This window comes from Schistocerca piceifrons, chromosome 1 (genome assembly GCF_021461385.2).
Source record: "Schistocerca piceifrons isolate TAMUIC-IGC-003096 chromosome 1, iqSchPice1.1, whole genome shotgun sequence".
Taxonomy (NCBI): domain Eukaryota; kingdom Metazoa; phylum Arthropoda; class Insecta; order Orthoptera; family Acrididae; genus Schistocerca; species Schistocerca piceifrons.
Window position 1 is genome coordinate 268,221,508 of NC_060138.1, and position 22,304 is coordinate 268,243,811.

The following is a 22,304-nucleotide window of genomic DNA, read 5'->3' on the forward strand; positions in this document are numbered from 1 at the left end:
ACACCTAGCAGTACATTTGGTCAAAGAGTCTCCTTCACAAAAGACACCGCCAGAAAAACTGCAAGCGAACCTCCTCAGAACACAACATTAACGGCTTTTTACAAACTGTGCCAAACAGATCCATTCGCGAAATCATTACTATATGTCGACGTCCCTATCTATTATACATGGAACACATCAAGAAAATGTTTTAACGACGAAAACAAGGATTTCGAACAGAAGATCATCCAGGAATCATGAAAACTGGCGCTCTAGGCCGAGTATACACCGTACATCCGAACAACGCTGAATGTTTCTATCTCCAGTTGTTGCTATGCGAAATACGGGGACCGACAAGTTCCACAGATCTCAAGACAGTTGACGGTTACGTACAGAGGAGCATGTTAACGCTTAGGACTACTGAAAAACGACAGCCACTGGGAATTAACACTACAAGAAGCCACACTCACAACCTCAGCTGAACAAATGAGAGACTTATTCGCTACAATTCTAAGAACATGTAACCATCGAATTCAAAACAGCTATGGGACTCCTTCGAAGAGAGTATGAATGATGACATACTGTACCAAATCCGACAAGTTCATCCTGAACTTACCATCGTATTAGGTCATCCTGAACTAACCATCGAATTCAACGACGACATCTTCAATGAAACACTCATTCGCCCAGAAGATAAACGTTTAGCAACAAACAACCAGACCTTAGCACAACTTGGGATGCATGCACCACGAAAAAATGCTATCAGTGTGCTAAACTTCAAAATTACAAAGGAAAAAATCTAAAACATCAACGAACTAGTCAAATACATTGCTCACAACAAACCACTCTTCAACAACAATCAGAAAGAAATTTACAACTTTGCCATGGATCTGATCGACAACAACACCGGCAGAATTGTTTACTTGGACGCGCCAGGCGGCACCGGGAAAACGTTTCTAAAAAAACCATTGCTGGCGGAAATACTTCCTGAACAACACATCGTACTTGCACTGACATCATCCAACATTGCAGCCACACTTATGGAAGGAGGACCAATTGCCCATTCCTCCCTGCAACAGCCGTTGAATATTGCCGAAGAACAATTCCCGCAATGTAACGTCTCAAGAGCATCTGGACGGGGTCAAATTCTAAAGCAAGCTAAAATTATCTTCTGGGGCTAATGCGCAATGGTACATAAAAAACACTCGAAGCCATGGACAGAACATTACAAGACTTGCGAGGAAACTCAGAAGTGATGAGAGGAGCTTTATTCATACGCTCTGGAGATTTTAGACAAGCACTTCCAGTTATCCTCAAGTCAACACCAGAGGTCAATGCATGCTTTAAAAAATCTCATCTCTGGACACACATACAAATACTGTAATCAGTAAAAAATACGAGAAATTGGAAATTTGTGGCAAGTTCCTATGCGAGCAAACTGCTGAGGGCATGGGTCCCTACACTTACAGACTAATTAATCTAACTTAAACTAACTTACGCTAAGGACAACACACACACCAATGTCCCAGGGAAGACGAACCTCCGACGGGGGAAGCAGCGCGAACCGTGGCAAGGCGCCGCAGACCTCGCAGCTACCTTGCGCGGCTAAAATACGAGAGTTGAACTATCGAAAGACGAAATAACAGCACATGTGCTCAACAACTTTGACAAATAAGCTGACGCACATATCATACTGACCAGATGACCAGCTTCATTAAACTGCACTTCATTAAAGGGATTTCTGCAACATAGCCACCGCTGAAAACGAACTCATCGACCAAATTAATCCAAACATTTTTCGCAGTTATACCAATCCGGACTGGCTATTTGAAAGGGCAATTTTGGCAAAAGAAAATTTCCAGGAAAGAGAGAATATACAAGTCGATGGAAACGATGGTAAACGGTGAAACATGTGTGAACTCCCCTACAGAATTCCTAAACTCTTTGCAAGTACCAGGAATGCCATTACGCTGGCTTTTACTTAAAATTGGTTCTCCAATAATACTACTCAAAAATCTCAAATCTATATAGTGCAACAAGGATGATCGTCAAACAGCTATCGAATAACGTCATCGACGCCGAACTTATAACTGGAAAGTACAAAGGATACACACTGTGTATCCCCAGAATACCACTGATCTATGCTGAACTGAATTCCAATTTAAAAACTTGCAATTTCCAAATCGAATTGGACTACAGTTTCACAAACAACAGAGCGCAAGGACGAACATTAAAATATTGCGGCATCAACCTCAGAGACTCCTGCTACTCTCACGGTCAGCTATAAGTAACTTGACCTCGAGCATAAAATTCGAAAAATTTGTACATATACAAGCCGGGTAACAAAATGATAAATTTTGTTTTGATAAAGAAGTGCTATAAATAGTTATAATATGTTTTCAATAAAAAAATTGTGCGTCATATACTTGACAGTTTTTCCTTTTACTCCAACTACCGCACAATCTCATATCTACTCTCTGAGTGAAGCCGGGTACCCCAACTAGTTACCAAAAATATGTCTTCTCACATTCACAAAAGAGTATCTATTACATCTTTATTCATATCAAAAAAGGCACAAGGTCGGTTTTTTTCCTGCAAGCCTCAGTCTACAATTATTATCAAAGCCACGCGACTCCTAAATAACTTTTAGTATGCCCCACAGTCTCTCAAACAGGATTATTTCCACCGATTCGTAACAGTCCCTTAACGTACCTTTCTGAACTGCTGCATATACCTGGAAATGAATCGTCAGTCGATTCTCGATTCTTTTCTTCATAAAAAAGTAGAAATACTATTTTTTACTAAAGTCAGCGTAAAACATTCTACATAATTAACTACTTGTTATTATTCTTATTATCATTGTCTCTCTCACAATGCATTCACCAAACCTGCTTCCACAGACGAAATCGCTAGCGCACTCTTGTGCCTTGGCGCTTGACTCGACAGTGTCTGGTTTGAATCTTGGTTCCGGAAGAAATTTTCTCAGTCAGTAAAAATTGGCAAGGGGAGCAAATATGGTGCCTTAATTTCCAGATCGTCTTACCTAACGTCATTGCCCTGCATTGAATTACAAACCTCTCCGCAATGTCTCATGAAGTGCGGGCTGTTGACAGCTGTCCACCTGTCGGATGAGAACGTTAAACTCAGCGGTCCCGTCTGTGCTATTTGACAGGAGTGTACCGTGGGCCAGCAATGTGTCTCACCCCATCCCCACCTGTCATCGACAAGTGCATGTGCCAGCGAGAGCTTTCACAACCGTGATCGACAACTGGAAATGGTAGCAACGACTTTCGCCATATCCCCACTTGTCATCGACAACTACAGGAGCCAGCAATGGTTTTCACTCTATTCGTACCTGTCATCGACAACTACAGTACATTGCACACCATAACCATCCACACAACCCTAACACACACTTGACATTTCATTATACGGTCAAGGAAGACAACAATACACGACTTCCATTGGTACCTTCTCGCCGGCCCGTGTGGCCGTGCGGTTCTAGGCGCTTCAGTCTGGAACCGCATGACCGCTACGGTCGCAGGTTCGAATCCTGCCTCGGCATGGATGTGTGTGATGTCCTTAGGTTAGTTAGGTTTAAGTAGTTCTAAGTTCTAGGGGACTGATGACCTCAGATGTTGAGTCCCATAGTGCTCAGAGCCATTTGAACCATTTGGTACCTTCTCCATGACGATGTTGCGGAATCTCCGGATAAGCCTTCAACTCTCATCTCTTAAGTGCAGGACCAACTTTGACCGACATGAGGGAAGAAAGTGTGGGAGACTACTTGTTGGGTTGAACTTCTGTTAGACAAATAATATCTTGCATCTTTCAAAACAGTTGACTGGCATCGAGGAAATTATGGAAGTTTTAGACCATATACATTTATATCTACATAATTACTCTACAATTCGCAATTAAGTGCCTGACAGAAGTTCCATTGAATCGCTCTGCAGCTCTTTCTCTACCGTTTCACTCTCGAACAGCACGCTGAAAAAACGAACACTTAAATTTTTCTGCGTGAGTTCTGGGTTCTCTCATTTTATGAATAATGATCATTCCTCCCTATGCAGGTGGGCACCAACGGAATATTTTCATACTCTCAGGAGGAAGTTACTGCTCGAAATTTCATGAGATGATTCTGCCACTCGAATCCGCCTATCATATCCGTGACGTTCTCACCCTTGTTTCACGATAACTGATTGGAGAAAAAATTTTTAGTCTTAATTCAACAATGAGCTCTAATTCTGATGTTCGTTTCACGTCTTATAAGTACATTTATTGTTTATAAAAGTACAATTGCTCCAAATACAACACTATGAGCAGCAAATAATAACAAAACGCATGTGCTATAACCATATAAATTTAAAATCAGAATCTGATAAATTATTTAATGACCAAATGAACTTAACAGAGCTAAATAAGCGGTTTCAAAACAGGTTTAATTTCTCTGCTACTGATTATAAAGATTCATTTCAGAAATTTGTTTATTCATCATTCAGTCTACTGAAGAACGTGAACCGGTGAAGTGTGAACTCTAACACTTACTCATCAAGCATTTTTAGTCGTAATGTATTTGTGAGAGTACAGTAGATTACTGAATTATAAAAGGAAAAGTTGAATTCTTCCAGAATGCAGCCAGTGCCGACATTTCACGATGTACTGTGCACTTGATAAAACATATTGAACAACGTGTACGATCCATTCAGCACCTGCAAAGGAAACAAAGATTTAGTGCACTTTTTGAAGAAAAGTCAAAGCAGTTTTAATAGTTCTCAAGGGTAGAAGACAACCACAAACATTTTCTATAGTCGCTTCTAGCAAGGAGACCATCTTCATACCATTTAAACCATCTTTGTCCCTTATATCCTCTGAAATCGTCAGCCGCTGTTTGTCTATATCGTTCCAAACGACATCATGTATTCAGTGGAATGTATAGTTCACGCTGTTCTCTTGTCCTCATCTAAATTTAGAACAAGAACTGAACAGGTAAGATACGGGGAGTTCAAAAAGTCTCTCCGCAGAGCCGTATGATTGTTATCCGCGCGTGCCGTGTGCCGCAGTGAATATTCCAAAATGAAGCTCAGTGAAATACAAGTTATTAATTTATTGAATATTTATTTTTAGTTAAAAATTTTCACATTAAACGTTGAAAGTGTCCCCCCTGTTGTTGAATACATAATTCAATTCGTCTACTCATGTTACCAAACACAAGCTACAACATTTCTTCTGTAACAGAAGCAGTGAAAGTGGATATTGCAGTTTTCCATTCATCGATAGATTTTGGACGGTTTTTATAGGCAGTTGCTTTCGCTGCACCCCAGAAGAAAACATCAGGTGCTGTTAGGTCAGGCGACCGTGGAGGCCAAAGTCCTTATGAAATTATGCGATCACCACAAACATCAGCAAGCAGTGACATTGAAACGCGAGCTGTATGCGCGCTTGCACCATCTTGTTGATAATAACCGTTCAGTATTGCACTTAACACAAGTTCTCCTATGAATGGGTACAGAATATCACTGCAATATCGTTGTGCGTTTATTGTTCCGTTGAAAAACTGAGGCAGGTGAACAATCATACGGAACGCGCCGCTAACAATCATACGGCACTGCGGAGAGACTTTTTGAACACCCCCTATAAGCACACTTAAGAGAAAAACGGAAGAATTTAATCAGAGAGCAAAGGCCGTCAGTCCCCACTTCATCATCAAAGAACTTGAGACCCTAAGGAAACCATAATTCTAAAACGCCACAATTCTTCTCGAAATGTCATAATTATAGATTATATACAGGGTGGTCCATTGACAGTGACCGGGCCAAATATCTCACGAAATAAGCGTCAAACGTAAAAACTACAAAGAACTAAACTTGTCTAGCTTGAAGGGGGAAACCAGATGGCGCTATGGTTGGCCCACTAGATGGCGCTGCCTTAGGTCAAACGGATATCAACTGCGTTTCTTTAAATAGGAACCCCCATTTTTATTACATATTCGTGTAGTATGTAAAGAAATATGAATGTTTTAGTTGGACCACTTTTTTCGCTTTGTGATAGATGGCGCTGTAATAGTCACAAACGTATAAGTACGTGGCATCACGTAACATTCCGCCAGTGCGGACGGTATTTGCTTCGTGATACATTACCCGTGTTAAAATGGACCGTTTACCAATTGTGGAAAAGGTCGATATCGTGTTGATGTATGGCTATTGTGATGAAAATGCCCAACGGGCGTGTGCTATGTATGCTGCTCGGTATCCTGGACGACATCATCCAAGTGTCCTGACCGTTCGCCGGATAGTTACGTTATTTAAGGAAACAGGACGTGTTCGGCCACGTGTGAAACGTCAACCATGACCTGCAACAAATGATGATGCCCAAGTAGGTGTTTTAGCTGCTGTCGCGGCTAATCCTCACATCAGTAGCAGACAAATTGTGCGAGAATCGGGAATCTCAAAAACGTCGGTGTTGAGAAAGCTACATCAACATCGACTGCACCCGTACCATATTTCTACGCAACAGGAATTGCATGGCGACGACTTTGAACGTCGTCTACAGTTCTGCCACTCGGCACAAGAGAAATTACGGGACGATGACAGAATTTTTGCGCGCGTTCCATTTAGCGACGAAGCGTCACTCACCAACAGCGGCAACGTAAACCGGCATTGAGCAACGGAAAGTCCACGATGGCTGCGACAAGTGGATCATGAGCGATCTTGGCGGGTTAATGTATGGTGCAGCGTCATGGGAGGAAGGATAATTGGCCCCCATTTTATCGATGGCAATCTAAATGGTGCAACGTATGCTGATTTCCTACGTAATGGTGTACCGAAGTTATTACAAGACGTTTCACTGCATGACAGAATGGCGAAGTACTTCCAACATGATGGATGTCCGGCACATAGCTCACGTGCGGTTGAAGCGGTAGTGAATAGCATATTTCATGACAGGTGGATTGGTCGTCGAAGCACCATACCATGCCCGTTCACTGGATCTGACGTCCGCGGATTTCTTTCTGTGGGGAAAGTTGAAGGATATTTGCTATCATGATCCACCGACAACGCCTGACAACATGCGTCAGCGCATTGTCAATGCATGTGCGAACATTACGGAAGGCGAACTACTCGCTGTTGAGAGGAATATCGTTACACGTCTTGCCAAATGCATGAGGTTGACGGACATCATTTTGAGCATTTATTGAATTAATGTGGTATTTACATGTAATCAGGCTGTAACAGCATGCGTTCTCAGAAATGATAAGTTCAGAAGGGTACATGTATGACATTGGAACAACCGAAATAAAATGTGCAAACGTAGCTACGTTCTGTATTTTAATTTAAAAAACCTACCTGTTACGAACTGTTCGTCTAAAATTATGAGCCATATGGTTGTGACTATTACAGCGCCATCTATCACAAAGCGAAAAAAGTGGTCCAACTAAAACATTCATATTTCTTTACGTACTACACGAATATGTAATAAAAAAATGGGGGTTCCTATTTTAAAAAACGCAGTTGATGTCCGTTTGACCTATGGCAGCGCCATCCAGCGGGCCAACCGTAGCGCCATCTGGTTTCCCCCTTCAAGCTAGACAAGTTTCGTTCTTTGTAGTTTTTTCGTTGGACGCTTATTTCGTGAGATATTTGCCCCGGTCACGATCAATGGACCACCCTGTATACATAGGTAGATATACATTTCGTTTCACAGATCCACAACGAGGAGGACCACAAGAGTGTAGAACATGTCATAAAACAATAATACATAATACACTCCTGGAAATGGAAAAAAGAACACATTGACACCGGTGTGTCAGACCCACCATACTTGCTCCGGATACTGCGAGAGGGCTGTACAAGCAATGATCACACGCACGGCACAGCGGACACACCAGGAACCGCGGTGTTGGCCGTCGAATGGCGCTAGCTGCGCAGCATTTGTGCACCGCCGCCGTCAGTGTCAGCCAGTTTGCCGTGGCATACGGAGCTCCATCGCAGTCTTTAACACTGGTAGCATGCCGCGACAGCGTGGACGTGAACCGTATGTGCAGTTGACGGACTTTGAGCGAGGGCGTATAGTGGGCATGCGGGAGGCCGGGTGGACGTACCGCCGAATTGCTCAACACGTGGGGCGTGGGGTCTCCACAGTACATCGATGTTGTCGCCAGTGGTCGGCGGAAGGTGCACGTGCCCGTCGACCTGGGACCGGACCGCAGCGACGCACGGATGCACGCCAAGACCGTAGGATCCTACGCAGTGCCGTAGGGGACCGCAACGCCACTACCCAGCAAATTAGGGACACTGTTGCTCCTGGGGTATCGGCGAGGACCATTCGCAACCGTCTCCATGAAGCTGGGCTACGGTCCCGCACACCGTTAGGCCGTCTTCCGCTCACGCCCCAACATCGTGCAGCCCGCCTCCAGTGGTGTCGCGACAGGCGTGAATGGAGGGACGAATGGAGACGTGTCGTCTTCAGCGATGAGAGTCGCTTCTGCCTTGGTGCCAATGATGGTCGGATGCGTGTTTGGCGCCGTGCAGGTGAGCGCCACAGTCAGGACTGCATACGACCGAGGCACACAGGGCCAACACCCGGCATCATGGTGTGGGGAGCGATCTCCTACACTGGCCGTACACCACTGGTGATCGTCGAGGGGACACTGAATAGTGCACGGTACATCCAAACCGTCATCGAACCCATCGTTCTACCATTCCTAGACCGGCAAGGGAACTTGCTGTTCCAACAGGACAATGCACGTCCGCATGTATCCCGTGCCACCCAACGTGCTCTAGAAGGTGTAAGTCAACTACCCTGGCCAGCAAGATCTCCGGATCTGTCCCCCATTGAGCATGTTTGGGACTGGATGAAGCGTCGTCTCACGCGGTCTGCACGTCCAGCACGAACGCTGGTCCAACTGAGGCGCCAGGTGGAAATGGCATGGCAAGCCGTTCCACATGACTACATCCAGCATCTCTACGATCGTCTCCATGCGAGAATAGCAGCCTGCATTGCTGCGAAAGGTGGATATACACTGTACTAGTGCCGACATTGTGCATGCTCTGTTGCCTGTGTCTATGTGCCTGTGGTTCTGTCAGTGTGATCATGTGATGTATCTGACCCCAGGAATGTGTCAATAAAGTTTCCCCTTCCTGGGACAATGAATTCACGGTGTTCTTATTTCAATTTCCAGGAGTGTATATTTACCAAAACGCGAGTGTAGTAATGTTCCTTCTATAGACCCTAAGTGAAACAGTTTAAAGTGATGTAATATAAATAAAGTAAATGAAACATATTTTCATTTAAACGTTAATTCCAGTATTATATGAAAGTGTGACGTCTGGTCTTTCGGACGTCTCCAAAAGAACGGACACAATGTGGAATCCACAGCTGTGACACATATTATGTAAGCTGAAGATGGATGGAGGAGAAAGGAAAGAAACTGATAGTATCAGCTGCATCAGGACTTTATGTTGAATCAGCGGCAATGAGTGAAAATGTCTGTCGGACCATGACTCGAATCAGGAATCTCCTGCTCACTAGGCAATTGTGCCATCCAGACATAGTGCTAATCGCAAACGGGCGGACTGTTTCGGCTAGTTCCCCGGCCGACCCACATTCCCATATAGCGCCACCCCTTATCCGGAGTCACCGCCCTGCCCTCTTTGCTCGCTAATTGCAGATTCCCGGTCGAGGTCGAACGCAAATGTTTATCTGCGCTAATGGTAGTGGATTCATAGCCCATCGAGACGTATGACTTATATGAAAGCATGGTGTGTGTGCCTTCGGACATCTGACGAGCAACATCTAACAAGTGTCCGAAGTAGAAGATAACGACAGTCAATCTATGCGGAAAAGTGGCTGATATACAGTATACAATTCTTTATATTTATTCTAGGAGAAGGAGACATCCTTACGGACCTGTAGGAACATCTCTCTGGATAGTTTACAGGTTTTCCCAACAGTGATCTCCAGAGGTCGATTTACCATCGCCATGAAGATCAGCAGGCTGCGTCTAAAACGGGCGTCACTCTCGTTCCATCCACAGCTGAATGCAGAGATCGTCAGTTTCTCGCTCTGAAACAGGAACAGATGCGTTGACGGAGAATCCGGAACAGAAAATATATGTGTGGCTATCATATTAATCACATGACATTTATATTCCTCCGTTCCATGAGTGTGTTTACAGCAGACCTCGTTATACACGCTTCGCGAATGGACTTTGGTTTGGTATATCAAGCCTACAAGGAACGTACCTGCAATAATAAAAAAAAAGCTACGTGACTATTATTGCGATGTGATAATTAAAACTATGTGGCTATCCCTCGTAAAAAGGGATGCTGTTCCGCGACAAAGTCACACGTTTGCCGTGTTCCAACAGGACAGCGGCACTGTTTAGGTCATCTGTCCTTCCCAATGTTTGTTTGACGAATATGTGGATGAACTTTAACAGTCATACGAATAAAGAGTAGCAGCGATTCACACTACTGACCATTAAAATTGTTACACCACGAAGATGACGTGCTACAGACGCGAAATTTAACCGACAGGAAGAAGATGCTGTGATATGCAAATGATTAGCTGTTCAGAGCATTCATACAAGGTTGGCGCCGGTGGCGACACCTACAACGTGCTGACCTGAGGGAAGTTTCCAAACGATTTCTCATACACAAACAGCAGTTGACCGGCGTTGCCTGATGAAACGTTGTTGTGATGCCTCGTGTACCATCACGTTTCCGACTTTGATAAAGGTCGGATTGTAGCCAATCGCGATTACGGTTTATCGTATCGCGACATTGCTGCTCGCATTGGTCGAGATCCAATGACTGTTAGCAGAATATGGTATCGGTGGGTTCAGGAGGGTGATACGGAACGCCGTGCGGGATCCCAACGGCCTCGTATCACTAGCAGTCGAGATGACAGGCAACTTATCCGCATGGCTGTAACGGGTCGTGCAGCCACGTCTCGATCCCTGAGTCAACAGATGGGGACGTTTGCAAAACAACAACCATCTGCACGAACAGTTCGACGACGTTTGCAGCAGCATGGACTATCAGCTCGGAGACCATGGCTGCGGTTACCCTTGACGCTGCATCACATACAGGAGCGCCTGCGATGTTGTACTCAACGACGAACCTCGGTGCACGAATTGCAAACCGTCATTTTCTTGCATGAATCCACGTTCTGTTTACAGCATCGAGATGGTGACATCCGTGTTTGGCGACATCGCGGTGAACGCACACTGGAAGCGTGTATTCGTCATCGCCATACTGGCGTATCACCCGGCCTGATGGTATGGGGTGCCATTGGTTACACGTCTCGTCTCGGTCACCTCTTGTTCGCATTGACGGCACTTTGAACAGTAGACGTTACATTTCATATGTGTTACGACCCGTGGCTCGACCCTTCAGCCGGCCGGGGTGGCCGAGCGTTTCTAGGCACTACAGTCTGGAACCGCACGACCGCTACGGTCGGAGGTTCGAATCCTGCCTCGGGCATGGATGTGTGTGGTGTCCATAGGTTAGTTAGGTTTAAGTAGTTGTAAGTTCTAGGGGACTGATGACCTCAGAAGTTAAGTCCCATAGTGCTCAGAGTCATTTGAACCATCTACCCTTCATTCGATCCCTGCGAAACCCTACATTTCAGCGGGATAACGCACGACCGCATGTTGCAGGTCCTGTACGGGCCTTTCTGGATACAGACAATGTTCGACTGCTGCTCTGGCCAGCACATTCTCCAGATCTCTCACCAATTGAAAACTTCTGGTCAATGGTGGCCGAGCAGCTGGCTCGTCACAATGCGCCACTCACTACTCTTGATGAAGTGTGGTGTCGTGTTGAAGCTGCATGGGCAGCTGTACCCGTACACACCATCTAAGCTCTGTTTGACTCAATGCCCAGGCGTATCAAGGCCGTTATTACGACCAGAGGTGGTTGTTCTGGATACTGATTTCTCAGGATCTATGCACCCAAATTGCGTGAAAATGTAATCACATGTCAGTTCTAGTATAATATATTTGTCCAATGAATACCCTTTTATCATCTGCATTTTTTTTTTTTTTGGTGAAGCAAATTTTAATGGCCAAGAGTGTACAATTGGGGGAACGCAGACAGGCTGACCAAAGACAAAAAATATAAGAAAGTAACCTCACTCAGAAAATCGGTTTCATTGACATTCTCCAAGTATGATAAACCGTGGATGGATAAAGCCGTAATGCGAGTTATCCAGGAACTGAGGACGTTGCTGCTGACGACAAGTGGGAGTCTCATTCGTTCTGTGGCTATACTGCTTTTCGGTGGGAATATATGGGAATATAATAAATGCAGTGTCAAGTCCAAAAAAAAGTATTGAACTACAGGAAAACAGCACAAAAGTATTGAAAACACAACGTTAATGAATCACTTGTCTATTTACGCAAGTTACAAAGTCGAAACGATGATAAGGTAATGTGTCTACCTCAGCACTACATGAATACAGGAATCAATAAGTTGAGAAGGAATCAGATAAACAGTCAGCTTTTTTCTGCAGAGAAAATGTTGGAAACTGATGATTTTTGTGTTTCTTAAAATTAACTTGTAAGTTCAAATCAGTTCTTGGAATCACGTGCTTGTGAACTTCTGCTGTCCACGATCTTATTTATTGCAGTTCGTAAATATCTAGCGGAATAGTTTCCGTTGCTGAAAACTGGTGTTATGTTTCTAGTGTATTCACAGTATACACTAACGGAAAAAAATCGTAGCACCAAGAAAGAGTTGTGCCACATGAACGAATGTTGGTAGCCATTAGCGCCAGTTACATAAGAGTGGTGCTAGTAGCGCCACTATAAGAATGCAAATCAAGTTTACTTGCATAAACGCTGCAAAGGTCGTGAGCATTAGTGATCTTTGAGACAGGACGTCGTAAGCTGATGTTATCAAGACTGCCTTTAAGGCGACAAAAAAACTATTATCAACATCTTTCTAAGTTTGAGGAAGGTCGTGTAACGAGGCTACGAGAAGCTCGATGTTTCTTCTGCGATACTGCAGAAAGACTTGGAAGGAATGTAGTCACTGGACATGATTGCTGGCAGCGATGATCACGAGGATGTGCGGTAACAACAGGACTGGGCTCCAGACGGACACATGGCAGCACAGAGAGGGAAGACTATCGTGTTCGGTGTACGGCTCTGGCGCATCTTACTGCATCAGCAGCAGCAATTCGAACAGCAGTTCGTATTTACTGCCGCCAACTTATATTTCGCGGAAAGACCACAAAGATAAGATAAGAGAGATTAGGGCTCGTACAGAGGCATATAGGCAGTCATTTTTCCCTCGTTCTGTTTGGGAGTGGAACAGGGAGAGAAGATGCTAGTTGTGGTACGAGGTACCCTCCGCCACGCGCCATACGGTGGATTGCGGAGTTTGTATGGAGATGTAGATGTAGATCACAGTGATACAACGGACTGTTGCAAATCTGTTACTTCGAGGACAGCTCTGAGCCAGATGCCCTGTAGCGTGCATTCTACTGACCCCAAACCACAGCCACTTGAAACTTCAGTGGCGTCAACCGAGAGCTCAGTGGAGGACAGGGTGATGGTCTTTTGTGTTTCCTGATAAAAATGGTTCTGCCTCGATGCCTGTGATGACCGTGTGTTGGTCAGGAGAAGGTCTGTTGAAGGCCTTCAACGAACCTGTCTGCGTGTACACACACTGTATCTACATCTTGAGTTATGGTCTGGGGTGCTATTTCGTACGACAACAGGAGCGTATGACAGCTGGAGGACTCTCGTTGTTATCCGTGGTTATCCCACGGACTTCGACTGCAAAATTGCGCGTCATTCTGATGATTCGACCTGGTTTGCAACCGTTTATGAACAGTATTCTAGTGGGTGTTTTCCAAAAGGATAACACTCACCCACATAGCGCTGTTGTAACCTAACATGCACTACAGAGTGTCTACAAGTTTCCTTGACCAACTCGATCACTTGATCTGTCTCCAATCGATTGGACATCATCGGACCACAACTCCAGCGTCACCCACAAACAGCAATAGCCGTCCCTGTATTGACCGACCAAGCGCAATGGGCATGAAACATGTACGCCTCCTATTAACGAACCATCATTTCACATTTGCATTGGCTTTTCTCATTCTTACATTAACCTGTGATCTTGCAACACTAATCACTTACATATGTTACCTAGACAAATTTATTCCCGATATTTCGTTATTGCATCAATTATTTTTTGTTGTTGCAATTTTTTTTCCATCAGGGTATTTTCACTGACTTCAATGTAATCGCCAACGTATCGTCAGTATATTGGGTGTATTTCTCGACAGACTTAAAAATATTATTGTTGGATCCCTTTCAAGCTTGTCTTGTTCCTTCCAAACTTGAATTGTTTCTGAAAGAAGGAACATTTTTGTTTGCTCTAATACTCTTAAGTGCTTATGAGTCATTTTAGAAGCAAGATTTATACAAATATACCTGTTTCCAAAATATACATTGTAAACAATTGCGTACACTGGGTCGCATGCTACATTGAAATCATTGTAGACAAAAATATACATATTTGCATAGAGCACTTAAATGTGAATTCCTTTACACATGCAGTACAGATAAAATTCACAATGTTTTAGTTAACGATAAAGTACATCGGGAATGATAATTTAAGTGAAATGGACAGAAACAGCTGTTTTCTTTTGACAAACAAAAACATGTACATTCCATTTTTAATATTTTACTCTCATTCGGCCATTGCACTACGGAAATTTGCATCCAGCAGGCAATACACGATCTTCATTAAGAGGCAAGTTTCGTGTTCCGTCATTTTGAAACTCTAGTGCCTCGTTGTCGCCTTTGAACAGGAGTACCTGAAGGTGTGGCAGATAGTCGATATCTTTTTTACTCGTTATATCCTAACCCACTTAACACTAAAACATCAGTGAACCTCATGAAGATATGTTGGAGATCCATTATTTTCTTCGTTGATAGACGAGTTGCTTTGTCACTCGTATATTCCAGTCAACTCTGTACTACAGGAACGTCAACAGCATGGAAAATTGCTCTAAATTTTTGTTTCTTAGCTCTCATAAAAGTTGTGTAATGTATCATGTGATCGAAAAGATCAAATCCACCCATCCCATGATGGTAGCGTCTTACAGCGTTAGTAGTCGATAGTAACATTTCAAGTGATGCTAAATGTTATTATCTTTACATAAATAAAATATTACCTCCAAATTGTGAGCTACACCCTTAATTTTTGTACAAGAAATTAGTGAATTTACTCATGGCACTTTGGTTGTCTACATCTGCGATCACTTTCACAACTTAAATTAATCATCAAATTAACTAATTCAGTACGAATGCATCCTGGGTTACCGGTGTACCGGTATATCACCACAATAAAATAAAAACAGTGAATGGGTGGAGGAGTATGCATCAGAACAGTGGTGCATTTAAATTTACAAAGATAATGAGAAGTTTTTATTCATCCTTTTATTACTACAATCAAGCTGACAAATTTTACAAAAAAAAGACAAACATAAATCAGGAAAGGGATGGTGCTTCATTAGTAAAACATTCATTGGGGTGGAAACTTCACAAATTCTCCCCTGAATTAATCCCTTTTACAACGCAGTCAGACTTTGTTTACATGAATCCACTGTGAGACCGGATACTATTCAAATGGAATGAACTTTGACCAGGTACACCACAAACCTGTGAATATCATTTAACAACCCTCCACTGGTACAGCAATAGTTTACCCTTTCACCTTTATTCAGGTGGCAGCAGAAAACGGCACGCAGTGGCGAGGAGTGGAGTGCTGCGGGAGCTGTAGTGTTCTGATACGTCCACGAAAATTTGCAAGCTACGCAGACTACCGTTCTGCTTATTAGAAAGCGGTAAACTTCCTGAGGTGCACCCATTCGTTGGTCTGACCAACCAATATGACTCACAGGCACGACGGCGCGTGCTGGAATTGTAAAACGTCAGACGGCCGACTCAGGTCCAATAAGTTCACCCTCGTGACACACAATATGTCTGAGACGATATGCAGTTCCACTGTTGGTACAGTTGGAAACTGTTACAGCGTAACGTCAAGCGCCGGCACGCCAGTCGGAAACGAGAGGGCCGAGAGGGGTGTGAAGAAGACGTCAGCCAATTGCACGCTGACCGACACCTCTCCAGGACGACAACGTGATGGCAGCGGCCTCTATGCGAAGAGGACATAAGCGCCACGCCGATTGGTCGCGGCCCAGTTCTACAGCAGCATCAAGATTAGGCACTTCTAGACCAGCGACTTGGGAATTGTATATGCTGAAAAACAACATAAAAAACAATATTCCATTTGAGTCCATAGACGTATCATGGTACTGCACTGAACAGATATTTGAATGTTGTGCAGGGGCAGTTGAATTTAGTGAAACTAAACTTCTAATTGTTGTTGTTTATGGATCCCTAACTCTGAATTCAGAGCATTTCTGCTCAAGCTAGAGAGGGTTCTTGATTCACTTTGTAGGAAGTATCAGAAATTAGTTATATGTGGTGACTTCAATATAGATTTTGTATATGATGGTGAAAGAAAAAGGATGTCAATAGAGCTCCTAAATTCATATGATCTGTTGCAGTATGTGTTTTTTCCAGCCAGTGGAGGGGAACAGTAGCACAGCCATAGATAATATTTTTATTCGTTCTTCATTACCAGATGGGCCTTCTTTTAGTAAAAAGGTGAATGGCCTTTCACACCATTGTGCACAAAATTTAACATTAAAAGGCGTTTGTACTCAAATAAATGCCACATGTAATTACAAACTATGCAGGGCAGTTAATCCAACAGTAATAGAGAGTTTTTTAAACCTTGTCAGGGAACAAGTGTGGCAGGATGTTTACAGCGCCGATAACATAGATGATAAATATATGCTTTCCGTAACACGTTTCTCAGCCTCTTTGAGAGTTGTTTTCGATTGGAACGTTCTAAGCGGGGTACTGGCACTAATAGGCAGACGGGGTAAGGATATCATGTAGAACAAAGCGGGAATTACATCAAAATGTTAGAATAGTCACAATCAAGCTACAGTAGCCCATTACAAACAGTATTCGAGTCTCGGTCGGGCACACAGTTTTAATCTGCCAGGAAGTTTCAGTATTGTAAGATGCTTAAAAATGTTATTATGAAGACAAAGAGTATGTGGTATGCAAATATAATTGATAATTCAGAGGATAAAATTAAAACCATAAGGTCAGTTGTGAAGGAAGTGTCTGGTCAGCAGCACAAGATCGACGATATAGTCAGTTCGTAGTAAAAATATTTCTGTTACTGATAAATCAGATATATGTACAGTATTTAACAATCATTTGCTGAGCATTTCTGGTGAATTAAATAAAAATTTAGTTTCTACAGGGAATCATATAACTTTCTTGGCAGATGCCTATCCGGGAGTGATGTCTGAAATACTCCTCTGTGATTCAGACAATGGGGAGATTGAGTCAGTAATTAAATCACTGAAGACTAAGGACTCTCATGGAAATGATGGAGTGCCTAGCAGAACATTAAAGTACTGTGCTGAACATGTTAGCCCTGTATTTAGCCATATTTGTAGTTTTTCCTTTAAGAATAATCAGTTTCCTGAACGATTCAAGTACTCAGTAGTAAAGCCGCATTATAAAAAGGGATAATGAAGACAATTTTGGACCTAATTCTATGCCATCGGTGTTATTGAAAAGGCTGTGTATGTAAGGATAATTTATCATTTTATATCACACGATTTGCTATCAAATGTACAGTTCGGCTTTAGAAGTCGTTTAACAACCCAAAATGCTGTATTATTTTTTCTCTGTGAGGTACTGGATGGGTTAAACAAAATGTTTAGAACGCTAGGCATCGTTTTTAATTTAACTAAGGCGTTTGATTGTGTTGATCACAAAATATTGCTCCATAATTTGGACCATTACGGAATATGGGGAGTAGCTCACAATTGGTTCCTCATTTATATAAGTGATATGCGCTCTAGTATTACGGGTAATTCTAAAATATTTCTGTTTGCTGGTGACACTAGCTTGGTAGTAAAGGATATTGTGTGAAACATTGTCTCGGTTTCAAATAGTGCAGTTCATGACCTAAGCTCATGGCTTGAAGAAAATAAACTAAAGCTAAATCACAGTAAAACTCAGTTTTTACAGTTTCTAACACACAATTCAACAAAACCTGAGGTTTTAATTTCACAGAATGGGCATATGATTAATGAAACAGAGCAGTTCAAATTTCTAGTTGTTCAGGTAGATAATAAACTGTCGTGGAAAGCACACGTTCAGGACTTTGTTCAAAGACTTAATGGTGCCATTTTTACTATTCGAACGGTATCTGAAGTAAATGATCGTTTGACACGAAAATTAGTCTACTTTGCTTATTTTAATTCGCTTATGTCGTATGGTATTATATTTTGGGGTAACTCTTCCCTTTCTAGGAGGATATTTTTGGCTCAGAAACGGGTAATAAGTGGTGTAAGTTCACAAACCACTTGTCGTCCCCTGTTTACGGGTCAGTATATTTTGACATTGGCCTCCCAATATATTCATTCCTTACTGTCATTTCTTGTTAACAACATTAGCTTATTCACAAGAGTAAGCAGCTTTCACTCACTTAATACTCGGCAGAAATCAAACCTGCATTTGGATCGGACTTCCTTAACTCTTGAGCAGAAAGGTGTGCAATATACTGCTGCATCCACTTTCAATAAACTACCACTCGAATTCAAAAATCTTAGCAGTAATCCACGCGCTTTCTAATCGAAACTGAAGAGATTCCTCATGGCTCACTCTTTCTATTTTTACGAGGAGTTCCTTGGAAAATTAAGCCAATTCTTGTTGCATTGTTGATTGCGTTTACTTAAACTTATGGATTGACTTTTTTGGGTTCATAAACATTTTATTTTTATGTGCTGTTATTTTTATGTTGTAATATCATGTACTGACACGTTCCATGGCCTAGGAGAATCACAATAACTTTCCACCAAGCCTTGGTACGGAAGCCAAATTAGCATTAAAAACCCGCGTCCACTTTGTACAAACAAGTCGAACTATCCTCCACTCACTGAATCTCCCCTCTTGACTGTTCTGATGACCTGGTAGCCAGCTTCAGATATGAGAATGCTTACAGTTTTATAACCATCCCGCCGTATGCACAAAATCTCAGATTACAGCAGTCTCTCTTAAATAGCTTCCACCACCCACTTTCCTCAATTTGGTCCTACGGAACTTGACGTGTAAATAAATAAATAAAAATTGTTTATTTTGTCTGTTGCCATTTGCTTGCGATACATCTGTTTAACACAAAGTTAAGTATAGTAAACCAGAATAGTCAGCACTAGTCAGTAAGATTGAAGACAATACAACATTGGAAACTATGTGTAGATCACAAAATAAACCATTTCAAGGTACTAATACGTTTAATCTACTTACGCTTTCTATTCCATGGCACCTACGATCACACTGACAGCTGTTACATCCATCAAATGATCGTAAGTGTAAATATAAGAATAGTTGATGGGAAAAACAACATCCCCATTGTGGTTTCGGAGATAGCTGTTATAGTGTGGGAAGTAAATGTGGCACTTACCTGGTCGGTTACCAACTGCCCGAAGACGCAGAACATGCCAGTCTGGTACAGCAGGAAGGGTATCATGGCGGTCAGAGTCAGGGGTCGTGTCACTCCACCACCAGCCTGCAACAGCTGTTCATAAAGCAACATTTTATTTTATCTGTTTAAAAAACGAATCACTTTAGATTTTTTTGCAGTACATGCAATGCAGAACACATTTATACTGCACACATGTCGAACTCTGTTAGAAGCAGGATTAGAAGAATGAGTCAGCTCAGCATTCAACGTTAGGTTTTTTCAGGCTTTCCACTGGTTTGATGCAGCCCTTCTAGAATTCCTCTCCTGTGCCAACCTCTTTATCTCAGAGTAGAACTTGTAACCTATTCCTTCAATTACACTGAAGAAACAAAGAAACTGCTAGAGGCATGCGTTTCAAATACAGAGATGTAAACAGGCAAAATACGGCGCTGCGGTTGGTAACGCCTATATAAGACAAGTGTCTGGCGAAGTTGTTAGATCGGTTGCTGATGCTGCAATGGCAAGATTTAAGTGAGTTCTAACGTGGTGTTATAATCGGCGCACGAGCGATGGGACACAGCATCTCCGAGGTAGCGATGAAGTGGGGTTTTCCCGTAGGACCATTTCACGAGTGTACCGTGAATATCAGGAATAGGGTAAAACATCATATCTCCAACATCGCTGCGTCTGGAAAAAGATCGTGCACGAATTGGACCAACGACGACTGAAGAGAGTAGTTCAGCGTGACAGAACCTTCCGCAAATGCATTCAGCTTCCAAAGCTTTATTCCTCGCCTGAGCCCTTCAACACCGTTATTGGGCTGTTGATGACTGGAAACATGTTTCCTGGTCGGACGAGTCTCGTTTCAAATTGTATCGAGGCGATGGACGTGTACAGGTAGGGAGACAACCTCATGAATCCATGGATCCTGCATTCAGCAGGGGACTGTTCGAGGTAGTGGAGGCTCTGTAATGGTGTGGAGCATGTGCAGTTCGAGTGATACGGGGCTCCTCATACGTGTAGATACGACTCTGACAGGTGGCACATACGTAAGCATCCTGTCTGATCACAAGCAGCCATTCATGTCCATTGTGCATTCCTACGGACTTGGGAAATTCCAGCAGGACAATGCGACACCCCACACGTCCAAGAATTGCTTCAGAGTGTCTCCAGGACCACTCTTCTGAGTTTAAACACTTCTGCTGCCCACCAAATTCCCCAGACATGAACATTATTCAGCATATAGGGGATGTCTTGCAACATGCTATTTAGAAGAGATCTCCATCCCCGCATACTCTTACGGGTGTACGGACAGCACTGCAGGATTCACGGTGTCTGTTCCCTCCAGCACTACTTCAGACATTAGTCGAGTTCACAACACGACGTGTTGTGGAGGCTCTTCTTGCTCGCGGGGGCCTACAAGATATTAGGTAGGCGTACCAGTTTCTTTGGCTCTTTAGTGTATTTGATGAAAAATAGTACAATCTCTCTCTTCTTCTACAGTTTTTACTCTGAACACCTCGCCGTATTAAGGTACCACGTAAATTATTCTCTGATGTCTTAACACATGTCTTATCACCCTGTCCCTTCTTCTTGTCACAAGTTTCAACACATTCCATTCTTCGTTTATTCTGAAGACACTCTCTTCTTTCCTTACCTTATTAGTCCACTTCATTTTCAACATTCTTCTCTAGCACCATATTTTAAATTATTCGATTCTCATCTGTTCCAGTATTGCTACGGTGCATGATGCGCTACTATACAATGCTGTGCTCCAGACGCACATTTGTCAGAAATTTCTTCCTCGAATTAAGGTGTATGTTTGACACTAGTAGAATTCTTTGGCCAGCTTAAAGGTGATCGTTGTGGGGGAATCAAAGATTCTTCCCAGCGATACCACGTAAAAGGTGCCCGCTCCCGTGATATCTGAATGGCTCTGAGCACTATGGGACTTAACATCTGCGGTCATCAGTCCTCTAGAACTTAGAACTACTTAAACCTAACTAACCTAAGGACATCACAAACATCCATGCCCGAGGCAGGATTCGAACCTGCGACCGTAGCAGTCGCGCGGTTCCGGACTGAGCGCCTAGGATATCTGAATTCTGAAGCCAAATCCTGTATCGGACCTACGCTTCTGCCGTATGGCACGGCCTTCTTCGCAGCTACGACACTACTTATGGGCAGTAGGCAAGACCTCTGCACAGACTAGGAACACTGGCCAGCAATGTCGTGTGAAATCTTCTGAAAAAATATGGCCCAATTAAGTTCAGTCCGAAGTGCAACGGAATTTATAACGTAAATTTCACTTGACTAGGCAGGAAACGAGAATTGTGAACTTGTCAACGCATGTTTCAGACATCTGTCATTTTAGCTACGGTACTGAATTTACAGAGAAGGTGAAGTTAACGTGGAGGAGACACGACTTTCCATGGAATTTGACATTGGAACGTCTCCATATAATCGTTCATAATAAATTTGACCAATTTTATCTTGTACACATATTATTCTTTGTACCGCTTGTCCGTGTGCGCTTCCTGAAACCCACCCAGCGGGGGTCGGCAGCAGGATTGACATGAATTCAATAATTATTTGACGTTGCGATCCAAGCAACGTGTGCTCAGTATGAGAATGTGATTCTACTCGTATTTCTTATCCTGTGAAACCCATTTCCATATTTAAGCAGTTACATTATCACGTTTCCTCCTTTACCTAGTCTTTCGTGTGAAAGAATGAGACCCCTCT

At 43.0% G+C, this 22,304-nt stretch overlaps 1 protein-coding gene across 1 annotated transcript in view; it reads right to left on the reverse strand.

The window, feature by feature from the left end:
• Window positions 1-4,607: 4,607 nt before the first annotated feature.
• LOC124710446 (odorant receptor 43a-like) overlaps window positions 4,608-22,304 on the reverse strand; it is a 59,611-nt gene continuing 41,914 nt past the window's right edge. Inside the window, exons 3-5 of the mRNA XM_047240929.1 lie at window positions 19,560-19,673; window positions 9,886-10,041; window positions 4,608-4,691 (exon numbers count right to left, since the gene is read on the reverse strand). Coding sequence (XP_047096885.1) covers window positions 4,632-4,691; window positions 9,886-10,041; window positions 19,560-19,673 — 330 coding nt within the window. The 3' untranslated portion in view covers window positions 4,608-4,631. The remainder of the gene's footprint in view (window positions 4,692-9,885; window positions 10,042-19,559; window positions 19,674-22,304) is intronic.